This window comes from Zonotrichia leucophrys, chromosome 18 (assembly GCF_028769735.1).
Source record: "Zonotrichia leucophrys gambelii isolate GWCS_2022_RI chromosome 18, RI_Zleu_2.0, whole genome shotgun sequence".
In the NCBI taxonomy this organism is placed as follows: Eukaryota; Metazoa; Chordata; class Aves; order Passeriformes; family Passerellidae; genus Zonotrichia; species Zonotrichia leucophrys.
The window spans coordinates 7,831,586-7,843,355 of record NC_088187.1 but is presented as its reverse complement, the minus strand read 5'-3'; the positions used below and the strand labels follow the sequence as shown (position 1 = coordinate 7,843,355).

At 48.2% G+C, this 11,770-nt stretch overlaps 1 protein-coding gene across 2 annotated transcripts; it reads left to right on the top strand.

Annotated features, from left to right (window-relative positions):
* TRIM25 (tripartite motif containing 25) lies at window positions 1-7,364 on the top strand. 2 transcript variants are annotated; one of them, XM_064728908.1, is made up of 9 exons: window positions 1-682; window positions 1,770-1,865; window positions 2,285-2,518; window positions 2,992-3,148; window positions 3,639-3,716; window positions 4,078-4,146; window positions 4,748-4,774; window positions 5,101-5,196; window positions 5,833-7,364. In XM_064728908.1, the coding sequence occupies exons 1-9, from the start codon at window positions 62-64 to the stop codon at window positions 6,363-6,365; spliced, it is 1,911 nt and encodes a 636-aa protein (XP_064584978.1). In that variant the 5' UTR covers window positions 1-61; the 3' UTR covers window positions 6,366-7,364. The 2 variants fall into 2 exon arrangements, with proteins under 2 accessions (XP_064584978.1, XP_064584977.1); XM_064728907.1 differs by having other exon boundaries at window positions 2-682; window positions 3,633-3,716.
* Window positions 7,365-11,770: the final 4,406 nt, after the last annotated feature.

Here is an 11,770-nt window from a genome sequence, read left to right as displayed (position 1 = left end):
TAGTTTCGTTTCTCCGAGCCGAGGTTAGTTTCGAGTTCTTGGGGCAGCTGCGGACGGGGCGATGGCGGCGCTGGAGTCGGAGCCGGGCCTGTCGGGGCTGGAGGAGGAGCTCACCTGCTCCATCTGCCTCTGCATCTTCAGCAGCCCCGTGACGGTGCCCTGCGGGCACAACTTTTGCGCCGCCTGCCTGGAGCTCACCTGGGCCGGGCTCTCGGGGGGCTTCAGCTGCCCGCAGTGCCGGGCCACCTTCGCGGGCCGCCCGCAGCTGCAGAAGAACACGGTGCTGTGCCGGGTGGTGGAGCAGCTGCAGGGCCGCTCCGGGGCCAAGGGCGAGGAAGAGGAGGAGAATGAGGATGGGGATGGGGAGGTGGGGGGGTGCTGGGCCGAGGAGCCCCCCGTGCTCTGCGACAGCTGCCGGGAGGCGGCGGCCGTGCAGACCTGCCTGACGTGCACCGCGTCCTTCTGCGCCGAGCACCTGCGGCCGCACCGCGACAGCCCCGCCTTCCGCGACCACCAGCTCTGCCCCACCGTGCGCGACCTGCAGCAGCGCAAGTGCCCCCAGCACAACCGGCTCTTCGAGTTCTTCTGCGGCAAGCACGGCGTCTGCATCTGCTCCCTCTGCCTGCTCGGGCACAAGCTGTGCCCCACCAGCCCCTTGGAGCAGGCAAAAGCCTCTGCCCAGGTGAGCAGCCGGGCTGGGCGGGGGTGGCCGGTGGAACCCCCTCCCAAGGGCTCCCTGGGTGCCGGGAGAGCCGCTCTGGAGTGCGGGGAGGAGGCCCGAACAAGCCGTCGATGTAAATCTCGTGTCTGGCATTGGTGAGCTGTTATCTGCCCTCCAACAGTGCTCTGGCACGTCCGCAGAGCCATTCCTCGCGTTTTCCTCGTCTCTCCAAGATGTTGCTCAAGAGCGGGGGTCTGGGAAGGCGCTGACAGGGGATTGACGGGGCTGGGCTGTCCTGGGCTGCGCTCAGCAGCGAGGCCTCCCAAATTCCGTGGCGTCGCCCAGAGCTCTGAGCCTCCCAAATTCCGTGGCGTCACCCAGAGCTCTGAGCCTCCCAAATTCCGTGGCGTCACCCAGAGCTCTGAGCCTCCTCGGCTGCTCTGCTCCCTGCCGGGGCTTGGCACTGCCTGAGGGGCCGACAGCCCGCTGCAGATGTTCTTGAGAAGAATTATAAAGGTATCCTGGATCTCAAGTGTGTAGATGAAAGACAGAAGGAGGCTCACGGAGTAGAAGGGAAGGAAACCTGGCCTTTATATTTTCCAGCACAGCTGAAAATCAGTGTGGATGAGTAAAGTGTGCTGAACAGGTTTAGGTGGTCAAACTCCCATCTGTTCAGTGGGTGTGTACGCAGCTTAGCTGCAGAACTTGGCCCTGATTGAGCTTAGCAGAATCTTGAACTAAAGGAGCAGGTAAATCTCATCTGAGGGAGAACGTTCTCAAAAGGAGTGGGGTGAGCAGTAGCATCAGCTTAGTGCTGGAAGTGCAACCTGAGAGCTAATGTAACATTTATTCTTAGCACGGGAACTGCTGTGCTGATGAAAGCAGCGGGTCCTTTGTGAAGGGAGTGTCAGCAATGGCAGCCTGCTCTTGGGAGAGGTGGGGAGGGTGTGGGTGCCACAATGTACAGGATGGTACTTTTACACCCCCTGAGGCTCAAGGGAAGGCAGGTTTTAAGCTGAGAGTAATAAATGCTTACAAGAGTATTTAAAACTGAGAGCAGACATGACAGCTGCCTCTCTGAAATGCTTTCTGGTCTCTCCTGTTGCAGTCGCTGCTGAAGAAAAAACTTGTGGAGCTGCATAACCAGAGTGAAAGAACTGCCCGGGCAATGAGCACGGTGAAAACAAAGCAGAACCAATCTGCTGTAAGTGGGGAGCTGCTCAGAGTGCTCTCAGCTTGCCTGGCACCCGCTGCCACTGCATGGTGCTGGGGATTGTGCCCTTGTCACAAGGGCTGCGGTGCTGAGGCTGCATTGGCAGGAGAAGGTGTCACTGGGAGGGAACAGAAAAGAGGAGTTTTGGCTCTGTGGGAGATGGGAGTGAGCCCAGCACTGTGCAAGGTTTTACACCTTCACGTGAGGGTGACACTGAGAATGGGCTCCATTCCTTGTGGGTTGAGGAATTTTCTTTCCAAACCACATAGAAATCGACAGCTCTTCTCTTGCTTGTTTCAAGGAAGAGAAGCCCACGTTTCTCAGAGGCTTTCATTCAGTAGCACTTTAGAGTATTTTGTTTATAAACTGTTCTTTTGAAATCAGTGCCTATCTGCTCTTGTCTGCCCCAGGAGACAGCTTCAAGAAAGAAGGAATTGATCAGAAAGGAGTTTTCAGAAGTTAAAGCTGTAATTGAAGAAAGAGAAAATGAGATCATGAAAGCAATTACAGAGGAAGAAAAGAGAGTCTGGAATAAGTTTGATTATATTTACAGTGTTCTGGGAAATAAGAAGAACGAAATTCAGTCTCTCAAAGATCAGATTGAGATGGCACTGACTGAAAGTGATGATATTCTCTTTTTGAAGGTAATGTGTCATTTAAGTGTGAATCCAATTCTTCATTCTAGAATGCAGAATGACAAAAACCTGCTATGGTCCTGCTTTCCAGAAACTTCCAGTCAAATGGAAATGCAGTGGTGTGCAAGAACCTGCTATCAAAGGATGTCCTGAAAAGTACACAAATACCAGTGAAAGAATGCTGAAGGGTGTCTGGTGACTGTCCCAGTTCAGCCACAGCCTCTGCCACAGGCACAGGGGTCACTGGGCAGGAGTCACCTGTGTGAGGTGTGGCTGCTCTGTGCTGGGACCTGGCTGGTCACTGGTTACCTGTGGGAATTAAGGTCTGAGCTGCTGCTGGAGTTTTGCCATGAGCTGTGTCTGACTGTGGCCTTTGTTCCTTCGAATTTGAGACGAATGCACAAACTGCATCCCATTTAAAGTGAGTTGGTTGTATTTTTCTCTGTGTGCTACACAAGGTGGTCTCTTATTTGTCATTTCAGAGAGCAACAGCACTGCAAAGAACATCAACAAAAGAGGCTTTTGTTCCTGTAGTTGAAATGGACCAAAATGTTGTGCATTCCACTTACCAGTCTGCCATTACCCTCAAAGACATAGTGAAACTTTCAGTAATTCAGAGTCGGGAGAAAAAAGAAGAAGGTACTGTGTCACTGGGGAAATTGGCATTTTCTACTTTTGCTTTGAGCTGAAATGAGGGATCTTTCCTCTTCAATCCAAATACAATTTTTTTTTAAAGTGTAACAAATACAGTTGGTTAATGTAAATTGTGTCTTCCAATCTCTGCAGTGCTCCATTTCCACACAAAAATATTACAGTCTTGGCTAAAATGGGAGACAAAACGTGCCAGTGTTTCTTCACTGTTATCTATACTTGGATAAGCTGATGAGTATCATGATATTACACCCTTCTGGCACACTCAGCCTTTCTTCCTTGGAGTAATTTATGGTGTAACTATGGAGCAGGGCTGGATGTGGTTGGGATGTGGATTTGAGGAGATTGGAATGGCTTTAGAGTGGCAGGACTCCGCCTGCCAAAAGGCAGGAAAGATGGATAAGATGGAAAAATGTCCTCATTAATGCATGTCTGTTCCTGACCATACAAACCATAATGTAAATTATCACAGTTGCAGCCAAACCTGTGAAAATTCCGGTCCTTCCAGCAGCTCATCCAAACAAAGCCACTGTTGGAAAAAAGCCTCCCGGACCACGTAAGTACAACAGAGCACCATCCTGTCCCAGCTATGGCCTTGCTGTTAAACAGGAGTTGAGGGAGTTCCCCAAGGGCTGTTTGCTGTGGTGGTGATGCAGTGATGACACCTTGGCTCAGGGAAGGGAGGGTGCTTTGGGTGTTTGGGGATGCCTGCCTTGTGAGCTGCACAGGGACACGGCTGCATCAGCCTCTAGTGGTGTCACTGTGGGCTCTAAAGCAAAGCAGAGCCTCCCCACCCTCTTGTTGGTGCAGGTTATTTTTAATTTGTGCCAAACACCTTTTGGTTTTGACAGATTTGTATGTATTGAGTTCTGCTTAGGATCTGTTCATGTTCTGGTTTTCTTCTTCCTCCCTCACAGACCAGACCCGCAAAGACAAAACTGTTCCCCAGCCTCAAGTCCCTTCACAGGGGGAGACAGATACCACCAGTAAGTGGGGATTAAAGGAGCCTTACTCAAACATTTTGCTGCCTCCAGTCTAGGGCTGGGGTCTTTGTGGCAGGTTCTACTGGGACCTTTCAGTTCTGTTTTGTCCAGATACCAGAATTAATGGGCACTGTAGCCTGTTTGGATGATCTTCCATGTTTTCTTTTTGAAATAAATGTGTTAAGAAGCAGCTTCTGTTACTTCCAGGGAGCTCTTGGCACATGATGCAAGTGCTGGCTGTGGGGCAGTCAGGGGTGTGCTGGGGAAGCAGGACTGCAATGGAGCTGCAGCTCCTGTTGCTGCACTGAGAGCTCTGCAGTAAAGAGGAAAGGAATAGTCAGTGTTCCTCACAGGAACAGGAGCATTCCATGTGCCTGGACACACTGCTCCTGAGGGGAGACCAAGCTCCTTGCAGGCTCATGACCCTGTGCAATAGGAAGCAAATGGAAGGTTGTGCTTGATGTGCAGCTTTCCAGTGGGAGGGTGTTTGTGCATGGCTTCAGCCTGCTGGGCTGCTGATGGGATTCCAGCTGACACAGTCTTACCAGTGGCTTTTGCCTCCCAGTAGAACTCACAGTTTACTTCTTTCTTTTCCCCCCTTCAGAAGAGAAAAAGAAAGCTGCTAAAGTTGGTGAGTCCAAACTTTCATCATGTGTATTCTAATTTTCATTGACTGCTCTTAAAATGATAAGATGGTCTTTGGTGTTGGTGTACTGAACAAAAGTTCAGCTCTTGCTGGCCACTGTGGGAGCAATCAGACACTGAGAGAAGCTGTGCAGAGAGTGGGAGTTTCAAAACTTGACATGACAGTGAACAGCCTGAGCTAATATTGAACATAACCCGCATGGAGCAGGAGGCTAAACCAGATCAGCTCCAGCCTGAGTGTGTCTGATGGGGTGTTAAACATGTGAGGTCTCTTCCCAGCTGGCCAAACTCTCTGTTCTTCTGTTGACACAGCACTGCCTGCCACACCAAGTGCCCCAGCTGCTGCTGCTGCTGCCAAAGAGCTGATGGACAGCTTCCTGAAGAAACCCAGAGAGGAGCTCCTGCAGTGTAAGACACCCAGCATTGCACTCCTTAAAGATGGACCTTGTTGTACTGGAGCTATGTGTCCTCTGTAGTGACATCTGAGGGGGTTTTGTTAGCTTAATAGGTTGTTTCAAATGAAGGAAATTTCTGGAGAAAAAGGGAGGCAGGAGGTTTCTAAGTGGTTCTTTTGCTGGATGAATGAAATTAATCTTCAGTATCCATGAATCTTTATGAGGATTAATGAAGTTTTTTAAGTAAGGATTTTGGTTTCCCCAAAAAAGACAGTATTAGGAAAGCCTAGAAACCCACTGTAAGGTGCTGGATTGTTTAAAAATGAAATGCAGGCTTTAATGTGAGCCTGTGATGGCTTGTTAAGATGCTATACAACATGGCATACCTTTTGCTGCCAGATCAGCCATTGCCTTCTGTTGGGGTGTTTGGGTGATGAAGGGATCCTGTGAGGCTGCAGGAAGGAAGAAAACTCTCCCTCCTTTTGCCTCCATATGTTGTGTGACATAGCTTATACTGTGGCCTAAGAGCTGGCTGCACTGGGGAGGAGAGCAGAGCTGGCAGATAAACAGGCAGCAAGTGCAGAGGTGGGACAGGATAAACAGCAGTGCTTTGTTCTTCAGCCCCTCCGAGTGACTCTTGTCATTGCAGACGCTGCCAACATCACCCTGGATTACAACACGGCCCACAACACGGTGGTTCTGGCTGACAACTACACCAGGATGTCCATCTCAGACACCTTCCCAGGGCACAGGCAGCACCCGCAGCGCTTCACCGACTACCGCCAGGTGCTGGGCTTCCAGTGCTTCAAGAGGGGAGTCCACTACTGGGAGGTGGAGCTGCAGCGCAGCAGCTTCTGCGGGCTGGGCGTGTGCTACGGCAGCATGGAGCGCCAGGGCCCCCAGAGCCGCCTGGGCAGGAACTGCCGCTCCTGGTGCATCGAGTGGCTCAACTCCAAGCTCTCCTCCTGGCACAACGACGTGGAGAAGTGCCTGCCCACCACAAAGGCCACCAAGATCGGGGTGCTGCTCCACTGCGATGGCGGCTTCCTCATTTTCATGGCCGTGGGGGAGAAGAATAACCTGATCTATAAATTCAAAGCCCAGTTCACTGAAGCTCTGTACCCAGCCTTCTGGCTGTTCTCCAGTGATGCTGTTCTCTCTCTCTGTCACATGAAAGAGTAAGGCCTGGTATCTCAGTTTAGTTCATTTACAGCACAGATAATCTGTTTCGAAGATTGATTGTTTGATGCAGAAATTATCATCTCTTTTAAGCAGTTTAGAGAATCTGCCAGTTCTTTGGTCTGAATTGCTAAAGCCTTTAGATAGTGATTTAGCAAAATGTTGGTGATGGTACAAACTACAAGGGTTTGCAAAGGTCTTGATTGCCCTGAAATCAAAGTTATGATGCAAATCCTTGTTAAATGTCTTCAGTGGCGCCTGTGGCTTCTGTGGTTTCCTGTAAAGGAGCAACAGCATTAATGTGTTCATGGGTAACAATGGCCCCTTTGAGAAAGAAACAGGAAGAATTCCTTGACAAATTCAGGCTTTCAGGGAGGTCTCACTGTTGCCTTTTGGCCTGTGCACACTGTTGCCCATACAGGTGTTCTCAGTGTAGGACTCCACCAGATGCTACAGAAAGAGCTGTTGAAATCCCTAAGTTCAGGCTGTAAGTTATAAAAGCCACTATGACAAATCTCATCAGAATGGAACTGCAGAGACTTCTAGAATTGATGGGAAATAAATGGTATTAGAATCACCAGGCAACAAATGACATCAGCCCAGACACTGGGAATACAGCAGAGAGTTGACAGGAAGACATCCTGCAGAGCACTGGTGTGCATCCTGTGGTGAAGATTGCGGGATGAAGCATTCTGTGTCATCTTCTGACCCAGAACATGCTTCACATCTTCCCTGAAGGCTCTTCAGTGCTGGCTTTGTGTGCGTGCTGAGGAGTTCAGGGGGTGCATTCCTGCTCTCAGGCTCTCCTGTTCTAATGGTTTTCCTCTTTATGAGGTGGGATATTCTCTGCTGGATATCTTTAGCTCAAAGCAGGGTCTCCTGTCATAAAGCTTTTCCTCTTTATGAGGTGGGATATTCTCTGCTGGTTATCTTTAGCTCAAAGCAGGGTCTCCTGTCATAAAGCTTTTCCTCTTTGTGAGGTGAGGTATTCTCTGCTGGTGTATCTTTGTGCAGGGTTGAAACTGAATTCTTTTTCCTCATTTGTGGAGGTGAAGGTGCTGGTGTATCTTTTGTTGTCCAGGTGGTAGAAACTGAATTTCTTGCACGTTTCTGGGACTCCAGTTTGAGGAGTCTCAAGACAGAGTGCAATACTTGGAAAATGCTGGTTCCTCTCTGCTGGTTCCTCTGCATGAAGCTGTGGGCAGACAGGGTGAGTCTTTTGACATAAAGGGAATTAGAACAAAGGAGAATATTGCATTCTTCCTGGGATGGATTTTTAATTCTCCTGGTGTTCTTTGGGTTGTGGTATGTCTTCAGAAGTTCTCACCAGGTACAGAGAAATCTGTACTTCTTCCTTACAACTTTAAAACAGTCTGTAGGCAATCAAGGTATTTGGAACTCACTGTTATAGGGCCTGTACCTTGTTGGTGCCTCTGGACTTTCGTGCCAGCTTTTATTTCTTGTGGCCCATGGGAAGCTCACATGAGAGCCTTCCTGGACTTGGATTTCTAAAGCTGCCCGTACAGGACTTGGTGAAATAGAACACAAAGCCACTGCTGGCAGTTTGGCAGGGAATTGTTAGAAGGCTTAAAAGAGCCTCTGTGACTACACTCCACATTAGCCAAAGTGCTTTGGAGAGAGGCTTTCAGGAATTCAGGCTTGGTGTCTATTTTTACCTGGTTTGTAAACTCTTAGTACTTTGTCAAGGATAGCACAAGTCTCATTTCTTCCAATTTTTTGGCCAGGATAGGATATGGAATGGATGGTGGATCTGAAAGTGCCATGGCTGTCTTTGGAGCAGTTCTGCCCTCTGAAGGGTCTCCCCTTTCCAAAGCACAGTCAGCACTGAAACTCCCAGCCTGAGCAGAGTGCTGCAAAAGGTGCAGAAGGAAGCTGTGTCCTGCTGGGAGCCAGGAATGGGTGACAGACTGGGTTTTCTGCCCTTCCAGTTTTTCAGCAGCGAAAGATGAGAGCAGCTCCCTCTGAGAAACCCTTTTGCTCCTGGGCTGTGCACAGGGCTGCAGATGCACCCAGCAGGTGCTGAGGGAGCTCTGCCCCCTTGGCTGGGGGCAAACACGGCTCCAGCAGCCTGTGCAGTGGAGAAAGTCCCCATCCTCTGTTCCCTGCTGCTTGGCTTTACAGGGGTGTCAGTGCTGGCCTGAGTCTGTGGCCATGTCTGGAGGGACACCCAGCCAAAGCAAAGAGCAGCAGCTTCTGTTCTGCCTCGTTGGACAGAGTGGGATCCTTGGCTTGGCACACTGGTGTAGGACCGAGCATGTGGAACACACGAGGGTCCTGCATGACCAGGCAGTGAAACAAACCTTCACTGGGCCCCTGATCCTCTGCTCTGCTTTCTTTTGTGCTATCAATGAGTAGAAGTCATAGAGTGAAGTTCTGTTAATTTGGAATTCACAGAATCACAGAATGTTCTGAGTTGGAAGGGATTCACAAGGATCCCTGAGTCCAGCTCTTGAGTGAATGATCCATATGGGGATGGAATTGGGGACCTTGGCATTACTGGGACCAATCTCTGGGCGTCTGGGAAATCTTTTGGTTAGCTTCAGGTCTCTTGCATATTTTGGAACATTAGTGTGATATAACTTTAATAACTAGTAATAAATATTAGTGTGTTTAGGAGAAATACCAGTTACTGCATGATAAATGATAATTTTAAAGCCTTTCCAACACAACTGAAGTGGTTTTACTCGGGCACTACCTGTAAGAGCTGCACTGGTTTTAAACAAGGCATATATAGGAGCATATATTTAAATTGTAATTCTCTTTTTAGTATTAAAATGAAAGCAACTAATCTAGAAAAAGAACTAATTCTGATGTTAGCACCATGAGAACGTGCATTGATTTGCATTTTAATATACAAATTAGAGTAAATCAAAAAACCAATTGCTGAATGAAATTAATGTTTAATCTTTTCTTCAATTAAAGACATCAGTAAAACAGTGTATTTAGAAAAAGATATGCAGTTATAAACCTGTTGATTGTACTGATATATCAGCCCTGTACTTCAGTCTGTATAAGGTGAGTTGTTGTTTGTAGCTGTGCCAGCCACACACAGGCAGGGCCCCCTCCATGGATTTTGTGCCCCCTGGTCCCTGTGCCCTCTCCAGGGCTGGCTGGTGGCTTGAATTCAATAAAAACTCACAGTGAACCCTAACTCTGAATGTTTTGTTCTCTGCTCAGGGCGGAAGCAGGGAGGGAGGCAGAATGAAGACAACAAAGGCTCTTGAGGGCATCACTCCCTCAAGAGGGGCTGTGGGAGCTGGGGAAGGGAAAGGCAGAGCTCTGGACTGGTCCTGAGCTGTCCCACACCCATGATCAGTGGTGCTGCTTCCTCACTGGGGATGAGGAGATCATCCTGCCCAGGAAACAAAACTGGACACTGTGACGGTGTTCACAGGGGTACCAGGATGAGGGAAGAGATGAGAATCTTCACTCTATGTTTCAGAAGGCTGATTTATTATTTTATGATATATATTATATGAAAAGAAAATTATATATTAAAACTATACTAAGGAATAGAAGAAAGGATTTCATCAGAAGGCAGGAAAGGAAAGGAAAAAGGAAAGGAAAGGGAAAGGAAAGGAAAGATAATAAAATCGAGTGGCTGCTCCCAGCCTTGACACAGGCAGCTGTCATTGGTCATCAAGTAAAAACAATTTCACATGCTGGGTAAACAATTCTCCAAATCACATTCCAAAGCAGCAAAACATGGGAGAAGCTGAAGCTTCCCAGCTTCTCAGGAGAAAAGATCCTGGCAAAAGGATTTTTCATAAAATATCTGTGACAGGAGACAACCATTCACAACCATGGGTGGACAATTAAGGACACAGTGTGGGATTGCTCTAAAAAGCCTTGGGTGAGATCCAGCATCTGCCAGCCTAAGTTACACCTGGCAGCAGCCATAGGTGATGATTCCTGATGATTTCACCCAGTGAAATTGGGAGCTGCTGCCTCCCCACATGGCCAGTGGAAAACAATTCAGCAGGGAGCTGCTCTGGTGCCTCAACAGATTCAAAAATCAGCCCAAACAAAGCATCCATGGAGCCAATTGAACATTTCCACCTCAAGTTCTCCATGTGGGTTGGGCTGAGGAAAGCTTTGGGGAAGGAAATCTCTGGAGTTTGCAGACTCAAAGTCTAAAGTTTGCAGACTCAAATTTAGACTTTCATTGGCAGCTATTTTGTCCCATAAAAAAGTTCAAGACAGCAATTTGTGAATCTTGCTCAGCCAAGTAGAACTGTGGAAAAGAGAAGTCATTCCAAAAGTCAATTAATTGTGGCCTGTCAGAGTTCTCCTCATTCCATGGGCTCACATCCCCGTGTTGCCCAGGCTGCAATCAGCTGCCATTACATGAGAATAATGGGTTTCTTCACACATTTATTAGCTTCTGTGTGGTAGACACATTTGTATATCATTTTACGGTGTAGCAATTCCATTTACATAAAATACAGGCAATTATGTGAGTCTGGCCAAAGCACTAAGGGAGGGTGGGAGGAGCCACCAATCAAATAATAAAAGCTAATTGAAAAGAGAAGATAATTTAGGTGAAAATACCATCATGAGCAATTCTTGATCCTAAATTAGTTCAACAGAACTTTAAGGAGGCAACTTAGTTGCATTTTGTTTGTGCTGGTATTAAACTCCCTAATTCTGTGAAACTATTGTCTTATCCATCTAAGAAAAACCTGCTGAATATCTACGCTCTGACCCCATCCTGAATGGGAAACAACACAAAAATAGTCTCTAAAAGGTTTGATTGTGGATTATACAGGAGCTGAGAGGCCAGAGCCCTTCTCTCTTTTGTGCAAATGACAGCAGGGAACAGAGGAGAGGACTTGGGGAGGGAGCTGACACTATGATAAAGTGGCCCCACAGGATTTATTCACTTCCAAAGGCCCAAACGAACCCATCTGCTGCCACCAGGGGAAAGCCTTGAGCCACTCGATCCCTGAACATCTCATTTCCCCTCGCTGGGGAAAGCCCCGTGGGAGTTTTGCTGGTTTGCTCTCAGCAGCACCTCCTGCCTCAGTTTCTACTGATACCAAAACATCTCCTGTTAAATCTCTTACTTGAAACTGCTCATCACAGCCAAGGCACTTGCAGGGCTCCTTCCCCTCTTTGAGTAAATAATGTGCAGCATCAGAAGCTGTTTTAAGATCCCCAAATCAGTGGCATCACAGGTGAGAAATAAGAGCATGGACATTTCACATTAACTGTTGAAGCCTGGGAATTCAAACCATTTAAACCACACCTATTGAAAATCCACACAACCTCAGCTCCTCCCCAAGGAGAAGAATGAACCAGGAGCAGGCAAACAGCTGCTGAGAGACCTTTGCATGTTACCAGTGTTAGTTTTACCTCCAGATGACATTACTCTGCTGTCTAGAATT

Bases quoted from the DNA above. Each gene is read 5' to 3' on its own strand.
- TRIM25 (XM_064728907.1), top strand. From the start codon at position 62: ATGGCGGCGCTGGAGTCGGAGCCGGGCCTGTCGGGGCTGGAGGAGGAG. The intron at 2,519-2,991 runs GTAATGTGTCAT...TTGTCATTTCAG, and splicing joins ATGATATTCTCTTTTTGAAG to AGAGCAACAGCACTGCAAAG. The intron at 4,775-5,100 runs GTGAGTCCAAAC...CTGTTGACACAG, and splicing joins AAAGAAAGCTGCTAAAGTTG to CACTGCCTGCCACACCAAGT.